Here is a 19,935-nt window from a genome sequence, read left to right as displayed (position 1 = left end):
TTGAGGGTAATTTGCAGCAGGAACATAAAATGTTTTTTCAGATGCTCATGGTGTCCTGGTGATAAGCACCGTGTAGGTAGAATGCTTAAGACACAGAACCTGCACACTCCTTTGGCATCTCCATTTTTATGACTGAGCCTGAAATAACGAAGGTTAGGTGTGCAACAATATCAGCAGCAGCAGTATTATTGCTAATTTTATTGCATGCCCTTCAGCAGCAGATCTCAGGACAATTTAAAATTCAGAAATTAAAAACAGTTCAAACAAATTGCAGGAGTAGGGAGTGTGCATTGTGAGAACAAAGGAAGGTGCATTACACCAAGCCAGGTTCTTTGTCATTCATAGCTGCCAAGTTATCCCTTTTTTTAAGGGATTTTCCCTTATGCTGAATAGGCTTCCTCGTGAGAAAAGGGAAAACTTGGCAGCTATGTTGTCATTCCATCCTCGAATTGTCTAGGGCAGGGGCCATAACTCAGTTTGCAGAAAGTCCCACATTGTATGCTTGACATCTCCAGACGGGACTCCTGCCTGAAACCCTGGAGAGCCACTGCCAGTGTAGATAGAACTGAGCTAGATAGACCAAAGTTTGATATTGTATAAAACAGTTTCCTGTGACTTTCCAGGATCTCAGACAGCAAAGTGATCCTTTTAGCTAAATATGCCATGGAATCGGGGCTTGAACTAAGTAGGCAAAGTATGTGCTATGCTCCTTCCCTGGAAATTTCCTACAGTTCCACACTGTAAAATGAATCTGGAAATAAGGAGAGAGAAATCAATCTCTGGCACACCATGAAGCCGCTGGTGCTGCCCAGGACTCTCTCCTGCTGTGAGTGCCCACAGGCCCTGTCCCTGCCTCCTTCCACCTGGTTTAGGGCGGGGCCTGGAAGGCCTCATAAAGGACTGCTGCCGCTGCTCTGCTGCTGGTGCTGCCCAGGACTCTCTCCTGCTGTGAGTGCCCACAGGCCCTGTCCCTACCTCTCTCCACCTGGTTTAGGGCGGGGCCTGGAAGGCCTCATAAAGGACTGCTGCCGCTGCTCTGCTGCTGGTGCTGCCCAGGACTCTCTCCTGCTGTGAGTGCCCACAGGCCCTGTCCCTGCCTCCTTCCACCTGGCCTAGGGCGGGGCCTGGAAGGCCTCATAAAGGACTGCTGCCGCCGCTCTGGGGAACTTGAAACAGCACAGAGTCCTTTTTAAAATGCTTTTAAAAGAATTTTTAATGTTTTTATCTTCTTTGGGGTGGTAGGTGGGAGGGATTTTTAGCTGGGTGTGGGAATCTGTTAAATTTTAGTGTATTTGTAATTTTTATTGTTTTTGGTTTTATTGTTTTATTGTCTTTTTTGTGTTCTTCTTTTGTTGAGTTCTTTGCTGTTTTTTACAGAGGTTTTATTTTGTTTTTAAGGGGAGGGGTCAGGGCTGCCCGGGAGGGGGTCCCAGCAAGCAAAATGGCTGGGGCAGATTCCACAGGGGGGTGTGCACTGGAACAACCGATCTCAGTGGTCACGGGTAGGAGGAGGAGTTACGCTAAGACCAGACCATGTCATTACCGAGGAGGCAGACTTAGTCGTTGTCTGAGGACTATCCCTGCCTCCAGGTCTGGTCCTGACCGGACGGATATTGGAATCAGCAAGGGATACCCACATGACCTGAAGGTGCTGCTGTGCAATGCCAGGTCGATGATGAATAAGACCACCGCCATTCACGACCTGATTGTGGATGGAGGATTTGACCTGGCATGTGTGACAGAGACCTGGTTGGAGGAAGCCGATGGGCCCGTTCTTGGCGCTGCTTGCCCACCAGGTTTCTCTTATGCACAGCAACCCAGGCCATCTGGGCGGGGAGGGGGGGTTGCAGTGATTTTTAGGAAGTCATTAGTTTGCACCAGGCGTCCTATTGGGAAGACCCAGTTCTCTGAGTGCATGTTCTGGAAGTTGGGCAATAGAGGCAGTACAGGATTCCTTTTGGTGTACCGACCTCCCCGCTGCACCAAGGATTCCCTGCCCGAGCTGCTTCAGGTCGTGTCGGATGTGCTCCTGGAGACACCTAGCTTGGTTGTCTTAGGGGATTTTAACATCCATGCCGACACGACCTTACAAGGAGCCGCTCGGGACTTCGTGGAAAGCATGGCCACCATGGGGCTGTCCCTGAATAAGTCTGGCCCAACTCATAGCCGCGGACATGCCTTGGACTTGGTGTTTACCTCTATGGATGTTGGTGATCTGACATTAAGTAAAAGCGAAACAAAAGAAGTGCCATGGTCAGATCACTTTCTGGTGCAACTGGACTTCTCCGCAACCCTTTCCCTCTGCAGGGAGGTGGGACCGATTCGGATGGTCCGCCCCCGCTACTTAATGGATCCAATTGGCTTCCAAAGAGTGGTAGGGGATGTTTTATCCCATGTCGATGGCCTTTCAGCTGATTCCCTGGTGGCCCGCTGGAATGCGGAGTTAACCAGCGCTATTGACTGTCTGGCTCCGAAGCGCCCTCTCAGATTGCATGGAGCCCGGACAGCCCCGTGGTTTTCCCCGGCGCTGAGGGCAATGAAACAGTCGTTGAGACGGCTAGAGCGCCGGTGGCGGAAAACTCATTTTGAATCAGACCGGACACGGGCTAGAGCTCAACTTCGAGCCTACCAAGTGGCAATGGCGACGGCGAAGAGGACCTTCTTCACCGTCTCCATCGCATCTGCAGAAAACAGCAGCAGGAGACTCTTCCAGGTGGTTCGCAATTTAGCGGAACCACCTGCTCCATCCGGGCCCAGTACGGGCCACATGATCTCCTGCAATGATTTTGCAAAGTTTTTTGCAGATAAAGTCGCTCAGATTCGGGAAGAGGTAGACTCCACCGTGGGAGCAGGGCCGGGGCGGGGGAGTGCTAGAGTCCTGTCTAGTCAAGTTTTGTGGGATCAATTTCAATCTGTTACCTCCGAGGATGTGGACAGGCTGCTTAGACGAATGAAACCAACCACCTGTCTCCTTGATCCTTGCCCATCCTGGCTTATAAAAGCTAGCCAGGAAGGGCTGGGCGATGGGCTTCGCGGGTTGGTAAATGCTTCTCTCCATGAGGGAGCCTTCCCAGACCCGCTGAAAGAGGCGGTTATTAAACCGCTTCTTAAAAAACCATCTTTAGATCCGGCCAATATGGCCAACTATCGCCCAGTCTCAAATCTTCCATTCTTGGGCAAGGTGATTGAGCGAGTGGTTGCGGAACAACTCCAGGCACGCCTGGAAGAAGCGGACCATTTGGATCCCTTCCAGTCAGGATTCAGGCCTCATCATGGGACTGAAACTGCCTTGGTCGCACTGGTCGATGATCTCCGGCGGGCTAGGGACAAAGGTAAGAGCTGTTTCCTTGTTCTGCTGGATCTCTCAGCGGCTTTTGACACCATCGACCATAACATCCTTCTGGACCGTCTAGAGGGCTTGGGAGCTGGGGGCACTGTCATGCAGTGGTTCCGCTCCTTCCTCCTGGGCCGTGTTCAGAAAGTGGTGGTGGGGGATGAGTGTTCAGACCCCTGGGCGCTCACTTGTGGGGTGCCTCAGGGTTCTGTCCTCTCCCCCATGCTTTTTAACATCTATATGCAGCCACTGGGAGAGATCATCAGGGGGTTTGGGCTGGGTGTCCATCAGTATGCTGATGATACCCAGCTCTACCTCTCTTTTAAATCAGAACCAGTGAAGGCGGTGAAGGTCCTGTGTGAGTGCTTGGAGGCGGTTGGAGGATGGATGGCGGCTAACAGATTGAGATTGAATCCTGACAAGACAGAAGTACTGTTTGTGGGGGACAGGAGGCGGGCGGGTGTGGAGGACTCCCTGGTCCTGAATGGGGTAACTGTGCCCCTGAAAGACCAGGTGCGCAGCCTGGGAGTCATTTTAGACTCACAGCTGTCCATGGAGGCACAGGTCAACTCCGTGTCCAGGGCAGCTGTTTATCAGCTCCATCTGGTACGCAGGCTGAGTCCCTACCTGCCCACTGACTGTCTCTCCAGAGTGGTGCATGCTCTAGTTATCTCTCGCTTGGACTACTGCAATGCGCTCTACGTGGGGCTACCTTTGAAGGTGACCCGGAAACTACAACTAATCCAGAATGCGGCAGCTAGACTGGTGACTGGGAGCGGCCGCCGAGATCACATAACACCGGTCCTAAAAGACCTACATTGGCTCCCAGTACGTTTCCGAGCACAATTCAAAGTGTTGGTGTTGACCTTTAAAGCCCTAAACGGCCTCGGTCCGGTATACCTGAAGGAGCGTCTCCACCCCCATCGTTCTGCCCGGACACTGAGGTCCAGCTCCGAGGGCCTTCTGGCGGTTCCCTCATTACGAGAAGCCAAGTTACAGGGAACCAGGCAGAGGGCCTTCTCGGTAGTGGCACCCACCCTGTGGAATGCCCTCCCACTAGAGGTCAAAGAGAACAATTACCAGACCTTTAGAAGGCATCTCAAGGCAGCCCTGTTTAGGGAAGCTTTTAATGTTTGATGGATTTCTGTATTTTAGAATTTCTGTTTTTTTTGGAAGCCGCCCAGAGTGGCTGGGGGAACCCGGCCAGATGGGCGGGGTATAAATAATAAATTATTATTATTATTCTATTAATGTCTGGGGAAAATGTAATTTTGATGTGTGCATGGTGGCATGACCACCTGTTTTGCTTGGGGGCACATGAACAATAATGCCAGCATTACCCACTTGGACTTCTTCCTATAGTCAGCAGACAGCTGGTGTGTGTGTGTGTGTGTGTGTGTGTGTGTGTCACAGAGAAAGAGAAATGCTTTTTGATTCAAGATTTAATAGTTCTGCCCAGAGTAGCCTTTTCTAGGCTTCATTCTGGGTACAATGGTAAGAGTGGTGATGTTGCCCCTTCCACAAAGATCTGTTTTTCTGTTGCTAAGTACATGTCTGCTGTCCTTTCCTTAGAGCTCTGACTGGAACAGGCCTGTGCTCATCCAGAGCAGCCCTTACATCAGGGCTGAGGGAGCTTTGGCCTTCCAGATGTTGCTGGACTCTCCTCAGCCAGCTAGCAGGGCCAATCAGGAGGGCCACAGAATCACACACCCCTTGCCTGACATGGATTTAGTGTGTATGTGGGGTGTGCGTCTGGTGACAGAAAAGTCCAGAATGATGTGCACTAGTAACACAACAGTAATGTATAGAAAGTCATGAATAGAAAGGCACATCTATTTGGATCATGTCTTTATTTTACTTACTCGCGCCTTTTTTTTAGAATTGAGGGTAGAAATCTGCTCTTCATGGCAGTCATTGTTTTGGGTTTTAGATGCTGGAGGAAAGCAGGGCGCTGTGCTTTTCTGTCAATCTTTTTTCTTTTTCTAAGCATGCTGAGCATTTTTGTGTGAGCAGCTCAAGTAGTGTCAAACTTTGAATTGGCTACCCGCTATCTCTTTTGTGAGCTTTCCCGTATGCAACAGATAGAGGCACAGCTTATGCTTTTCTTCTTTTCCTTCTGACAGCTCACTTTATCCTGGAGATGCTGGTCATAACAGCCACATTTCAGTTCAGTTTTGTGAATGTTGTAGGTTATCAGCTGAATACCTGCTGCTTGTCCTCCTGAATGCGAGGCTATCAATTCTTTTGGACATTAACTTGAGAGTACATGAGATGAAGGGAGGCATCAAAGCCAGAATACCACAACCTAAAAGTCCCTCCAGATGACCCATATACTGAGTATTCATCCGGACTTGTGTGCACTATCATTACATCAAAATTAGATTATATCTGGTCTTTTATTAAGCATTTGTTCTGATTTATTCAATGAGCATTCTTCTTGATTTGCTTAGTGTGTTTTCACAGCTTCCTCATCCCACCCTCTTCAGGCCACTCCAGACAGGTGGTTTTGTGTTTTTTGTGTGTGTGTGTGTGTGTGCTTCACCATGTTGTTGATGCAACACTAGACTGTCCGCACATGATTCTGCTTTATGTGTTGTTCTGTGATGCTTCCCCAATGTTACTGCAATTATTGTCATCTGGAGACATAGCAAAACCTGGACAAAAACAGTAACACACAATCCTGGAACATTCCCTGTTTAGGGAAATTTTTAATGACTGATGTTTTAATGTATTTTAAATCTTTGGCTGGAAGCCACACAGAGTGGCTGGGGAAACCCAGCCAGATGGGCAGGGTATAGATAATAAATTATTATTATTATTATTATTATTATTATTATTATTATTATTTATTATTATTATTATTATTATTGCATGAAGAGTTTCAGGATAGGCAGCGATTGGAAATGAAGCAGTATGCCCATCCCAGAACTTCTGTAGGAGCAAACAGTATTGAAAATGGGATCATACATAGCTGCATGTCACGGCATTTTTGTGACAGTAACTCCCTGTATGGAATACCAGCACTTGTTCTTTTGCTGCCAGTGGCAGCTATTTTATCCTCGCACAGCAATCCTATCAATATATGAATGCCAGCACTTAAAAACAAAAAACAAACACTGAGCACCTAGATCCCATCATGAGCACAAAGCACCATGTGTTGTTGTTTAGTCGTGTACTACTCTTCGTGACCCCATGGACCAGAGCACGCCAGGCACTCCTTTTACTGCCTCCCGCAGTTTGGTCAGACTCATGTTCGTAGCTTCGAGAACACTGTCCAACCATCTCGTTCTCTGTTGTCCTCTTCTCCTTGTGCCCTCCATCTTTCCCAACACCAGGGTCTTTTCCAGGGAGTCTTCTCTTCTCATGAGGTGGCCAAAGTATTGGAGCCTCAGCTTCAGGATCTGTCCTTCCAGTGAGCACTCTGGGCTGATTTCCTTCAGAATGGATAGGTTTGATCTTCTTGCAGTCCATGGGACTCTCAAGAGTCTCCTCCAGCACCATAATTCAAAAGCATCAATCCTTCAGCGATCAGCCTTCTTTATGGTCCAGCTCTCACTTCCATACATCACTACTGGGAAAACCATAGCTTTAACTATGGTATACGGACCATTAATGCACCATAAAAAGGATGCCTAGATGCACCCTCAGTGCATTTCCTTCACACTTTCTGAAACACAGAAGTTTATTTATTTTTTAAAAGTGGATTTGTTGTGCTAGGGTGAAAGAGCACTTTAATCCACTTTTATTGTGCAAACCTGAAGGTCTGGTGTGTGACAGAAACATTTCCACAAAAATCATCCTGTCCCTAATGGAGTGGAAAGGGGAAAAGGCCAAGTGGTTCTTATTTATGTAAAAAAAAAAAAAGGTTGCATTTGCAGGTGTGTAAGAAAAAGGAAGAGGGATGCGGGTGGCGCTGTGGGTTAAACCACACAGCCTAGGGCTTGCCGATCAGAAGGTTGGCGGTTCGAATCCCCGCGACAGGCTGAACTCCTGTTGTTCGGTCCCAGCTCCTGCCAACCTAGTAGTTTGAAAGGACATCAAAGTGCAAGTAGATAAATAGGTACCACCACAGCGGGAAGGTAAATGGCCTTTCCGTGCGCTTCCCTGGTTCACCAGAAGCGGCTTTGTCATGCTGGCCACATGACCTGGAAGCTGTACGCTGGCTCCCTCGGCTAATAACGTGAGATGAACGCCACAACCCCAGAGTCGGTCACGACAGGACCTAATGGTCAGGGATCCCTTTACCTTTTTAAGAAAAAGGAAATGCTTGCACAAGAAGGCAGTCAGATATCTAGTTTTAATAGTTATGCAAACTGGAATCCCCCTTTAATTTTTTAACCAAACATCTGTTTTTCTCTAAAGGAGAGGAGGCCAGTGGCCTTCCAGGTGTTGTTGAACTTCCATCTGTTTCACCCAGTATGGCCAATGGTCAAGGAGGATTTGAGCTGTAGTCTAGCAACATATGGAGAGCCACTAGTTATTTACCCCTCCTCTAGGATGCCTGGACCAACTGCAAAGGAGCAGAGGATCTCTATGCTTTCAATAGTTGTGCAAGAGAGAAAATCCTGGAAATCGCAGCTTGTGAGACAAGTAGCAGCCATTGAAATTTCCTCCTCTTCGACATAATTATTTCAGTGAGTGAGATGTCCCTTTCTTCTTATTTAAAACCCTGTGCAAGCATGCAGTGTCAGAGAGAGAGATCTGATGTTGGATCCCTCCTCCCTTCTGCTACTGCAGCCTCCAGCGTCTTGGGCTCTACTGACACTGGAGCTCTGACATCTGAAGAGCCAGAAACGGTATGTGTTGGGGCAGTTTTGAGAAAGGACTAGGAATCAGCTTGATTCTGAAGGGTGCAAAGCTGTCTCGGCTACCAGGGTTTCCCTAAACCTAAACCAGGATGACATGTTGTGTACGGAGCTCCTTTAAACCACTTCCTTGTTTTTTTCCTCCCACTAGAAACAGTGGGTGGGGGAAAGTTGTTTCTTTTAAAATACCTACAAAATAAATGGAGGAGCATATTTATCTCTGAATAGATCTTAAGATACTCCTATTCAGATATATCCGCTTACCAGTCACCTTATATGTCACATGGAAACATAGCAACCAGTGAGCAGGGTGTTTACAGAAGGCACAAGAACCTTAATGGTTAAATGTGTCGCCTGTGGCGTAATGTTTCTGCACAAATGCAGGAACTAAAGTAATTTTTCAAGTGTATCTTGTGATGCTTGTAACATTTTACCAAACGGAATGCATATTCACCATTTATACATTTCCACCCCCACTCCCTCTCTTGACCTGTATCATACTGGGTAACAGCTGTAAGTCTGAGATGCAGCTGTTTCTCCACTGAACTGAAACTGATGAAATCCTTCTTGAAATTCTAATTGTAGGGCTAATTCAATGGTGTGTGTAAATTCTGCATGTGGTGGATCATGGCAGTGAGTCTTGGGCCTTGCCCAGTGGGGCTTTCCCCTGCCACTCCCTATCAGGCTGCTTATTGTGAATGAAGACCTATGTGCAAACATTCCCACACAAATAGGCTTCCTGTGTCTCATGAACCATCTATTGCTTTTGACTGCAGCAGATGGACTGTGTGAATGAATCCTACCGGTGAGCATATTTCCGAAGTAGCCTAAATTCTCTATTTTTGTTTGGGGAGGACAGTTTCCCCCTGTATCGTATTAAATATAGGATGTATGATATCTGAGCCTTTTGTTACTTGGATGCTTGTCCCTATACAAAAAAAGATTTAAGACCTAATACACCAAAAAAGGACACGGGTGGCACTGTGGTCCACTGAGCCTAGGGCTTGCCGATCAGAAGGTTGGCGGTTCGAATCCCCGTGACGGGGTGAGCTCCCATTGCTTGGTCTCAGCTCCTGCCAACCTAGCAGTTTGAAAACACATCAAAGTGCAAGTAGATAAATAGGTACCATTCCGGTGGGAAGGTAAATGGCATTTCCGTGCGCTGCTCTGGTTCTCCAGAAGAGGCTTTGTCATGCTGGCCACATGACCTGGAAGCTGTACGCCGGCTCCCTCGGCCAGTAAAGCGAACTGAGCGCCGCAATCCCAGAGTCATCTGCGACTGGACCTAATGGTCAGGGGTCCCTTTACACCAAACAAATGTCTTGTGGATGTCATTTTCAATTGCCCTAAGTAGGAGCTATTGCTAAGGAGGAGCTTATTTTCTATATGGGATCCCACCACACAAATAGAAAAATGAGCAACCACCAGGATTGCCCAGGGGAAAATCCATCCACTCAGTGGGTCAGTACACAAAAGTAGTTCACTGGGTGGGCACATCTGCTGTCAAGCTATTTCAAGCAGCCCCCACAAAGAGTTGCACTGTCTGTACTGAGGCTAATTTAATTATCGCAGGCAGAGTTAATAGGTATTGAAGAGTTAAACAGGGCATGAAGCAAAATCATGCAGATGGCGCACACAGCAAAACTGAGACGGCACAACTGAATTATCACCAGATGGAGCCTGGTGACGAGTTCATGCTTTCCTCCATCTTCCAAGTTGAACTTTTTCTTTTCCCTTTTTGGAAGACATAAACTGACAGCTGTGGATCTGGGTGGAGACAGCAAATGTCTGATGTGAATACTAAGTAGTCCAGATTCTCTTTTACACACAGTAAGGAAATTGCTATGAATCCTCTTCTGCAAAAGCATTAATAGGGATTTTTCTCTGGCTGCAGTAGCGGCCCTGCACTAATTAATATACTTAAGCAAACATCTGTATAGCATTCCATGTTTGTACTTCTTCCTTAGAAGAGATGAGTGCCTTTCAGATGTTTGACATCCAGTCTCAAGGGAATGCTCTAGTACTGTTTTAAAAAGTGACCTATAAGCTTAGTCCCTTTAAATAGCTTTGCATGATCTAGGGACTACGGTATATAGCAAAATGTACCGCACTGGGATATTTGAGAGCAACTCATTATCCTGGAGTTTGGAGCTCATAGCCATGAGCCACAATCATTTCCTTACCACTTCCACCGATGTCTTCTTTTCCATAGTCATGTTCCACCTGAAGCCAAAGGTTCAACACATATTTGACTCTGCTGTTGAAATAGTGGAATTAGAAAGTGCTGAACTTTGGCTGGCTCCTACTCCTAATGATTGTCATTTGTTGTAATTGCCTTTAGATCTATTGGGGGCATAGGCAGTGCAGGAGCTAAGGAAGGTACACCAGCCACCATACTTGAAATAATTTTCATGGGAAATGTGGATGCTATTGTGACATTTGCTTTTCAAGTTCCACATTAATAAAGTCTTTTCTTTTGGTTCCTGATAGCGACTTTTGCTTTCACCAGGATTTCCTCTTTCTTAAAATGTTCCATAGATGTTAATGGCACAATCTTAAAGACATCTACTTAGAAGTAACTCACATTTAGTTCAATGGGACTTGCTCCCCGGCAAGGATTGATGCCTAAAAGCCAAGTTATTTGCAACTGTTGAAACTGTGAAGCAATCAGGAACAAATTTGTATTTAGAATGCCAATGGAAATGACAGATAGCACTTCATTCAGCCAAGTCAGTCAAAGGGTAGTCAGGACAGCTGAGCAATCTCTCTTGACAATCTCTTGGCTGGTGCATCTCTCTGTGTTGTAGGGGTGTGTGTGTGGTCTTTATTTGGGAAATCTTCTGCATGATAATTTTCATCAGGTTATTTATCATTATTGTTATATGAAAGGGAGCATGCATGTTCCGGTGGCTGTTAAGATACAATCAGCATCAGCACAGAGAACTGTTCAGTTACATAAGGCTCCACACCTGGAAAATGAATTTATTAGTAGTGCATAGAATACCGTACTATGCACAGGACCCCACAATATGCCAACAGATATGATGAGGCTGCTTCTTCTGTTCCCTGCAGCCCCCTCCCATAGCTGCCAAGTTCTCCCTTTTTTAAAGGGAAATTCCATTATGCTGAATAGGCTTCCTCGCGAGAAAAGGGAAAACTTGGCAGCTATGCCCCCTCCATCTCCTCCAGTGGCCCGCCAAACTCCAAAGTAGATTGCACTGGGGGGGGAGGCTGCAATGAAGAGAGGAAGCATTGGTCTTATTTGCACATGTAGAAGTCAGTTGTGCAAGGGGACACTGATCTCATCATAACGCATGTCTCTGTTTTCTAATAATTAGTTCATTATTTTCATACCTCCTTTGCAATCTTTTCTGTGGTAAAGAACCTACCATTCTAGCCTCTAATCACATGGAAATGGCCTCTCTGATGAGGCATGATATATTAAATACACAGTTGATTCATATGACAGTTGATTTATGAAACAAGGAGCCTGTTTTTCATGATTTCCTGTCATACTGTTACAGATCGATATACTCAAGGCAGATATGGAAAGTGCAGAGTGGAAAATTTTGGAAAACCTGATCCTAGAGGACGTTGTGGAACACATAGGGCAACTGGTCTTGGAAATCCATGTTCATTGGCCGGGATTTGAGGTCAGCGGCAATGACAGCACTGTGGTTCGATACTGGTACAGTCTCCTAAAAGAGCTAGAACTGAAAGACTTCAGGCTTTTTCACACTTACAAAGACTTATCAAAACCACAGATGTTCCTAAAAAGGGAAGCCTTCAACGCAAGTAGTAGTTATACACTGAGCTGGGTGAATACAAGATGGAAATAGGGCTCCGGCCTACAGAACAGAACTGTGACTCATCCCCTTCAGCGGTACTATTGAAGGTGAGTTCAGAGACACACTTTAAAAAATTACCCAATGCGCAAATAAAGCAGCTGTGGTATATGATAAAAATATGTTTTTGTTCCCCCACCAAAGTGGGAAGGCATAGCTTCTATATCAGGCTTCCTCAACCTTGGCCCTCCAGCTGTTTTGAGACTACAATTTCCATCATCCCTGACCACTGGTCCTGCTAGCTAGGGATCATGGGAGTTGTAAGCCAAAATCATCTGGAGGGCAGAGGTTGAGGAAGCCTGTTCTATACCCTAGAAGAGTTGAGGCCTGAATTTAAAGTATTTTGTTTACTTTGTCTATGCACTTGGCTGCTGCCCAGCTCAAGCCTGTTGAGATGTTTTCATCATCATACTGATTAAAAACTCAAAATGTGGAAAATAAGTTCTTTCTTCATGGCCGAATAGCACCCCCCCCAAAAGCTGTCAAATACTAAGTTTTCTGCTTTGGGGCGGGGGCTAAGATTATCAGGATGGTGGTTTACAACATATGCTGTTATTAACTGCCCATCATGTGTGAAATGTGTCTTGTGCAGCCATGCACAAGTACAAAACAGTTGTGTAAATTCACACAGCAACAGCCAAGGTTTTCAAAAGGCAATTCAGATTGGGGCTTCTGGGGGAATTAAGCCCCCTGCAATTGTCCTATCTGAATCCTCCCAAAGTGGCACACAGGTGCCTGTATGCTTCACACCCATGGGGCAAACAGCTGTTTGAGGAGGCATGCAGAACTGGGACTATGTTAGCAATGAAAAAGGTGAAACCTTTCCTCTCTCCATGCTATGACTCCACTACAAACACCCCCCAAACAGCTGATTTTAAGTTTAAAAAACTGTGAGGAGATCATACCTAGTTAGGCCCTTAGATGAAGCACATGTAGCTGTGGTTGGGTAGATGGGAAACACAAATTTGGCAGCAGTAATTTATTGATGCATGTATTCAGAATGAAAAAGTAGTTTAGTACCATATTTTTCACTCCATAGGACGCACCTTTCCCGTCCTAAAAATGAAAGGGAAAATATCTGTGTGTCCTATGGAGTGAAGGCTAGAGCAGCGTGCAGCAGGAAACGGGCTCTCCGGTCAACTCCTTGACAGCGGGCGGGGAGGAGAGCCCCCTCCTCGCCCACTGTCAAGGAGGCGCCTCAGAGCCCATTTCCCACGGCTACCAAGCCTGCCCCTGCCAGAGCCGGCAGCAGCAGAGGGGTGCTGCTAATTCTTCCCTGCCAACCCCATTCGCGAAAACAAGCCTGCTTTTGCGAATGGGGTTGGTGGGGAGCAACTAGCAGCATCTCCTCTGCCTCCCCCCGCCTCCGCCGCGATCGGCAGGGGCGAGGGGGAGGCAGGATCATCCCGAAATTGGGCTTTTCTGCCCCCCTCCCCCTCTGCGATCGCAGGGGGGGTGGGAGGGAGGGGCAGCCCCAAAGCATGGCTTTGGGGCGGTTCCTTCATCCCGTGGACAGCAACTCTCTCTCACACCCTTTCCATCTGTCCCTCCCTTCTTTCTTTCACTCTCTCTCACCCCTTCCTTCCTTCCCTCCTTCCTTCTTGAGGCTGTCCTCAAGGTGAGTGGAGGGATGGACGGGAGCCCCTTCCACCCCTCCTCCCAGCCTTTTAGAGGCGGAAAACCAGAAAAATATTTTTCTGGTTTTCCGCCTCTAAAAATGAGGTGTGTCCTATGGAGCGAAAAATGCGGTAGCTATAATGTAGTATTCTTACATGCTTCATCCACTATAAATGCCATGTTATCAGAAATGTGTGAAGCGGTTCTAGATTTCTGAAGATGCTGCACACCTTCAACTGTAGAAATGTACAGCACAAAGAAATTCTCCCACAATATTTTAATATAATAAATTCAATGAAAGTTAAATTTACACTCTGGCACTGCAGAGAACTAGGCAGTTACAACTTAAATAAAGAGTAAAAAGAAAGGAAGGAAGAAGCAGCAGCCACCTGCAGACAATGCTAGAGATGTTACACTAAGCTGGTATCCATCTTTTAATATAAAACATTTATTAAAAATAAGATCTGTAAAAAGGAGGTTTGAGACATATGTACAGTAGTTTAGCACAAAACACACAATTCTATGAAATAAAAATAGATATTAAAGTGCCCATTTACAAGACTTAGGTGGTCAAATGGCAATGAAGCCGCAATGTGCTTTCAATTATACCTTCTTGGAAGCATTTCCATAAAGGCAGTAATTCACTAATTGCACAAGCTCCACTGGCTGAATGGGGCCTATGCTAAAACAGCATTTGATGAATTGCTCGTTAACTGTCTTATATACATATATACATAATATTCTTTGGATTTATTTTATTATAAAAAGAGAATCTTTGAGTAAGAATAGAAACCTGACTTGTCAATAATAATTATAAAAAAAGGAGTCATGATAAAATTGTAGCGAGTTTCTTAGCATGTATCCAAATCCATGCATCTGCAAATATAATGGGATTGAAAAAAATACCTGGAGGTGAGGGAGCATAAAGTGTATTTCCTATCCCATCTCACCTCAGTGAATGGAATTGGTTGTTTGGGGGGGGCGGCTGATAGGAAGGGTGTGGATTGCTGAATATTGGGCTCCTGCAAAAAGAAGGTGCCCCCACCCAATTTTTGGTGACTGCTGCTTTAGCCCCCATGTACTACAGCCCACCCCACTCAGCAGCATGCCCTAACACCCAGGAAAGGCCTTTTGGTAGTGGGAGGAGCTATTAAAAGTACCTCATGCTCACCACATTTCGTAAGCATTTCTCTGATCTAACCCATTAGCTATATCCATCTGCTCCCCACAAAATGGATAATGGTGAAGAGAAACATCCAGGACTTGATGGAACGCATCTTGGAGCTAGAGGAAGATTAAGCATAGAAACAGATAGACATCCTCTGCCTACCTGGGTCTCTGCACTAGGCTTTCCTTCATATTTTCAAGCAGGGCTGTTGAGTTTGAGGGGATTGCCCTCACAAAGAAACAACAACCGTGTTGCACATATAAAATCTTTGTGTATTTCAACATAACCAACAACTGCTGTTAATTAAAATACAAAAACAATTCTAACAACTTCTATTATACTGTACACACACACGCATTCAGAAATATCCAATGTATTTGGAAATTTGAGAGTACTGCCAAACAGTATTTATAAATGGGTGCATCATCTTGCAATGCTGAAATGAAAACATTTTTCTCCCAAATTGTGCACTTTCGAGGACAGAGTGAAGCTTATGAAGTGTATACTTCAGCTTCATGAACACAAGGCTAGGCACAAATCTCCTCAGTTTAATACAATTTTAAAATATCTTACGAAGGATATTCCATTTAGACCACTTCACTTGGTCACTTTCAGCTTATAATAGTTTGAGATTGGAAACATTTCAGATGAAGTCTTCTGAATTCCCCATATGGTATATGTGCACTGTAATACTGAAATACCTGAGGCAAGGCATCTTTATATTCTAATGTCAGGTCATCTTTGTTGCAGAATAGGTGTTCTCCAAATGATGAGAAGTTTAGAGTTCTCCAGTACAGCCTTCAGTCCCACAGCTTTATAAGACCATCCCAGCCACACGTGATTACCTTGGATGTCTCATGTGGGTGCCAAACTGCACCTATACAGACTTTGTCATGGGCTTTCAATCGACTGTATAGTTTTGTTGTCTTCCAGTCCCAGATGTTCAGTTTTCCGTCTGCATCACCTGATATCACATAGCTTCAAAGAAAAGAAATAAAAAATTGCTTCAATCCATTGAAATCTAATTTTGAAGGGTTATGTCAAAACACCAAAATACGGTTTAACACAGAAAGCAGATGAAATATTAATGGCTTTCCATGCTTACTTTCTACTGCAGGGTTTTTGCGATGAATTACGCTAATCACAGTGGCCTCAAAAGTTACCTGCCCAGCAGTGGGCTGCTTACAAGATGCTGTGTGCATCAGTTGCCCAACTGGCTGCTGCTGTGGTCAGTATCAACATGCAAATCAGCTGCCCAAAAGGGTTAGAATAATTAAACCAATTTCGCCTCATGCTGCCCCATCCTATGACAAGGAAGGCGAAGACAACCCCTAATTCCTCCCCAAGATTCTGTCAAGAACGAATGGTACCAAAACATACTGTAGGCTCAGCACTGATAGTATTGGGCAGCCTTGACTACCGGATGGAGGAACCTGGACACTCATCCTCCTCCCTAATCCGGAATCATTGTTACAGACTATACACATATGAGGACTCCTTTGACAGTTTAAAAACATATTTTAAATCATACTAGAGTGAAAAATCAGACCATGGGGGGGGGGAAAGTCTGAAAATCAAAATGGGGCATGATAACCCATAATAGCCAGATGAACTATAATGAAGCATACCTCATGTCAGGTGAAAAATCTACTTGGCAAGCATACCCAGCCACCATATGGCCCTTGAATATTTTCTTTTTATTTAGCCTGAATCTGTTTTGAGCTCCAAAAATCAAAATCTGGTTGTCCATCGATTGACAAGCCAGCCACTTCCCTGTTAAGAGTAAAAAAGAAAAAGAATGTTAATGTCATTCTTAAAATAAATTCATGCACTTAAGATTTCTACATCTGACTTAATTTTGAGAATCACCAATGATATCCATAGTGTATTTAAAAAAATAAAGCCCCAATTTCGCATACTACAAAGACACACAATCTGAGACATGGAATTATAAATTATTTTGGTTGTGATAGGACTTAACATGGATTTGTATTCTGACATAAATATGGAGCCTCAAGAAGCGCTAAATTCTAAAGCAATAAATTATGAGAGGTCTAAGAAGATACGTTAGCTTACCATTTGGAGACAAAGTCACTGCTGGCATTGAGTGCATACTTGGTTCTGCTATGTATTTGAAATCTACTGGTATGTCCCTATGAAAGAAGAGAAATATATGGATAAAATATTACAAACATACACCTAGTAAAGAAAATTAAGAGATGAGAGGGGCCTAGAGGTCTGCAGTCTAAATGTGTTTACTTGGCTATTGAATTCTGCAGTGTCTAACAACGCCATGTGTAATGATACACTTCCTTTCTTTCTCCCTGTGTTCCAAATTTAGGAATCATGATCTCCTTCAATGCAGAAAGTGGGTAGTCTAATGCCTAACCATTTTGAAGTGAAATGAGCCCCAGACAATGTTGTGGGGTTTCTGCATTCTGTCATACAGTAGTTTGCCAGTTAAAGCAAAATGTTACCACCTGCTCACGAAAAATACCCTAGCCTCAAAACAGCAGTTGAGCCCTGAAAGTTTGAGAGTATCAGCTGGAAATAAGCAAAAGAACAATGGAGCAGGAAGGAATCGGTTGGCTTGAGCCTCTACCAGTTTATAGTGCATTGGATGGGGGAGAATGGGATAGGGCAGCAGTGGGAGATACCTAGCCCACAGGCCTAATTAGGCCTGCCATTTGGCCAAGCCACACTCACCTGCCCTACACCAGATGTCATAAATGACAGCTGGTGTGGGGCAGCAGCATTTTCCTCTCTTTCTCCAGAACTCCCCTCCCTGTGTAAAACAACAAAGTACACTCAGGTTTGGACCTGGCAGCCAGCTTTGAATCTGAGCCCTTTGGCACTGTGGAGGTGGTTTTTAGGAGGGCTGGAAAGAGAAGTGTTGGGGAGGAGTCCCTTTACTAACAACAACAACAACACACACAAAAAAACTATCATTCATGAACCCACACTATGTCACAAGGCTCCTGAGATTCTATGCCAACTGAAGCCCTGAATAGGAACACTCGTAGGTATGCACTGCAACACTTTGTTGCAGATCTCTCCAGTTCTTTGTTTTTGAATAATACTCTAGACCAGTGGTTCCCAACAGGTGGTCCGCGGACCCCCAGGGGTCCGCGAGCTATGCCAGAGGGGTCTGCAAGATGCTATTAGAATAAAAAATATATTAAATATATTTCGTATGATAACAGATTTTTTGTTTTGGCCGCTTCCTGCATGAGCAGAGTCTAGCGCAAAACTAGAATTAGATAGAGGCAGTAGTTCTGCTGTATGCCGTTAGGTGGTGCTTTACAAACACTACTGTTTTGCAAAGAGGCAGCGCGCGGATTCTACTAACGCTCACCTCCCCAAGATGCTTTGCGCGCGTCGGCTTCATTTGTGCGCTACTGCGCAGGTACTCTGTCTTCTCCATTCCCCTCCCTCCTCCCTGGCGCGCGCTGCCTCTTTGCAAAACAGTAGTGTTTGTAAACAAAGCGTTGTTTTTCGCGGAAGCTACAGTTCGCGTACTTAAAAATGGACCGTTGGTTAAAAAGTGGTTCGTTAAAACGACAAAGGCCTGTAGATGAAGAGGAAGATAATGCATTTGATGTTCAAGCAAGTAAGTCAGTGACTCTCGAACCGATCTTGTCAGTGTCCATTGAACCTAAATCGTCGGCGTCCCTTGAACCTAACCCTTCCAAGATCAGTGTTAAGCTTACTGGAAAAATTAGATTAGGAATTAGGAATTAGATTTAGGATTAGGAATTAATGGGGGTCCTTGTCACTATAGCGGCTCGATGAGGGGTCCTCAAGAAAATTTTGTTGGGAACCCCTGCTCTAGACTAGGGTAGGGAAGCTTGAACCGTGGGCTAATTGGGTGATATCAGCTGATGGGGGGGGGCAAGGCTCAATCCTGCTGGCAGCTGCTTCACCATTACTATGAATAGTTCTTAGTAATATCTCAATATTTGCAGAACTAAAAATGTAGCATTCAACATGATTTTCTTGTTTTTCAAAAATAAATACTTGAAAATAAATACATGGGAAGATCTGCCTCAAATAGTAGAGAGTTAAAGGATTTCAGCACACTTACATGCTTCTGTACAAAGAATAAAAGATTTCCCACTAGAATTTTCTTTTGCTTCATGATTCTGCTCAAGGCACTTAACTGTTTGGTTTTGGTTAACTAAATGGTCTTTGGACACTCTTGAGAATTGCTATGGCTGATATAAATATCATCAGCTTCTGTGGGTAGCACTGAAGATTTAACAATGCAGAAACCATTCATTACACAGCTACATTAACCTCCATAATATTTACATACATCACATTAATGACAAATTAGATGGAGTGTAAATGCTCTCACGAAGGTTAATTGCAGCTTAATTTTGTTCATATAACCATGAGATCATATAAATTCAAGGTAATCAAATTCTACCACCGGCGCTTGGGGCCTACAGAAAGACCAGGAAGCTTTTTTTAGAAGGTTCACTCACACCTTTAAGAAGCAAAAATGCAACGGCGCAAACCTATTTGCCTGTTATGGCAAATAAATTCAGTACTTCATGTCCAGCTTTTATGCAGCACATCATTAAAAGAATCCTACACATTTTAGATAAACCACACATTTGTTTGTTTTTGTTTAAAAAAAACAATTAACCCTCACCCTGAAGGGCACAGAAAATCTGAGTAGATACCAATCTCTCACCCACTATACCAAACATTCTGCTATTTTGAAGTTTATTATTCAACTTCAGAAGTCATTAAAATGAAGTCAAAATGCCCCCCAAGAAAGATTAGAGCAGGAGCCCAGCGCAACATCACTCTTTTCCACTTGAGATTCCCAGCAACTGATAATTAGAGCTATACCACTTCGGATAATGGAGGTAGTACAGACACTATATGTAACTGTCACTCCATGAATTTCTCTGTTTGCATCTACTGTGATTTCCGTATTTCATCTACCCATTCCTCCTGGTTATAGTAAATGTTCATATGGCCCTTAAGCATTATGAAGTGGTACTGGTAAAGCCAGTAGGTGGTGCTCTTTCCCCAGAGTCAATAACTAACCAAAGCCCAAACAAATAATTTTATTGCTATGGTTCCATTTAAAAACAAACAAAGAAAGAAACCTGACTAAAAAAATGTCTTCATTCTGATAATTCCAGTCTCTGA

At 44.8% G+C, this 19,935-nt stretch overlaps 2 protein-coding genes across 10 annotated transcripts in view; one reads left to right on the top strand and one right to left on the bottom strand.

Moving 5' to 3' along the window:
- METTL24 (methyltransferase like 24) overlaps window positions 1-19,935 on the top strand; it is a 102,984-nt gene that overhangs the window by 78,990 nt on the left and 4,059 nt on the right. For 3 of the 7 annotated variants that reach the window (XM_088666008.1, XM_035109064.3, XM_035109063.3), the window contains one exon: window positions 11,664-12,462. In XM_088666008.1, the coding sequence (XP_088522134.1) occupies window positions 11,664-11,978 (315 nt within the window). In that variant the 3' untranslated portion in view covers window positions 11,979-12,462. Of the gene's footprint in view, window positions 1-11,663; window positions 12,463-15,886; window positions 16,399-19,935 lie in introns of those variants that run through there. The other 4 variants (XR_015948937.1, XR_004692188.3, XR_015948936.1 and 1 more) reach the window with 3 other exon arrangements.
- CDC40 (cell division cycle 40) overlaps window positions 13,864-19,935 on the bottom strand; it is a 45,120-nt gene continuing 39,048 nt past the window's right edge. For all 3 annotated transcript variants that reach the window (XM_035109062.3, XM_088666006.1, XM_035109061.3), the window contains 3 exons: window positions 16,846-16,922; window positions 16,398-16,542; window positions 13,864-15,747 (listed from right to left, as the gene is read on the bottom strand). In XM_035109062.3, coding sequence (XP_034964953.2) covers window positions 15,570-15,747; window positions 16,398-16,542; window positions 16,846-16,922 — 400 coding nt within the window. In that variant the 3' untranslated portion in view covers window positions 13,864-15,569. The remainder of the gene's footprint in view (window positions 15,748-16,397; window positions 16,543-16,845; window positions 16,923-19,935) is intronic.

Source organism: Zootoca vivipara, chromosome 3 (genome assembly GCF_965207765.1).
Source record: "Zootoca vivipara chromosome 3, rZooViv2.hap1.1, whole genome shotgun sequence".
In the NCBI taxonomy this organism is placed as follows: Eukaryota; Metazoa; Chordata; class Lepidosauria; order Squamata; family Lacertidae; genus Zootoca; species Zootoca vivipara.
The sequence above is the reverse complement of the archived record's forward strand: the minus strand, read 5'-3'. Positions and strand labels throughout refer to the sequence as shown.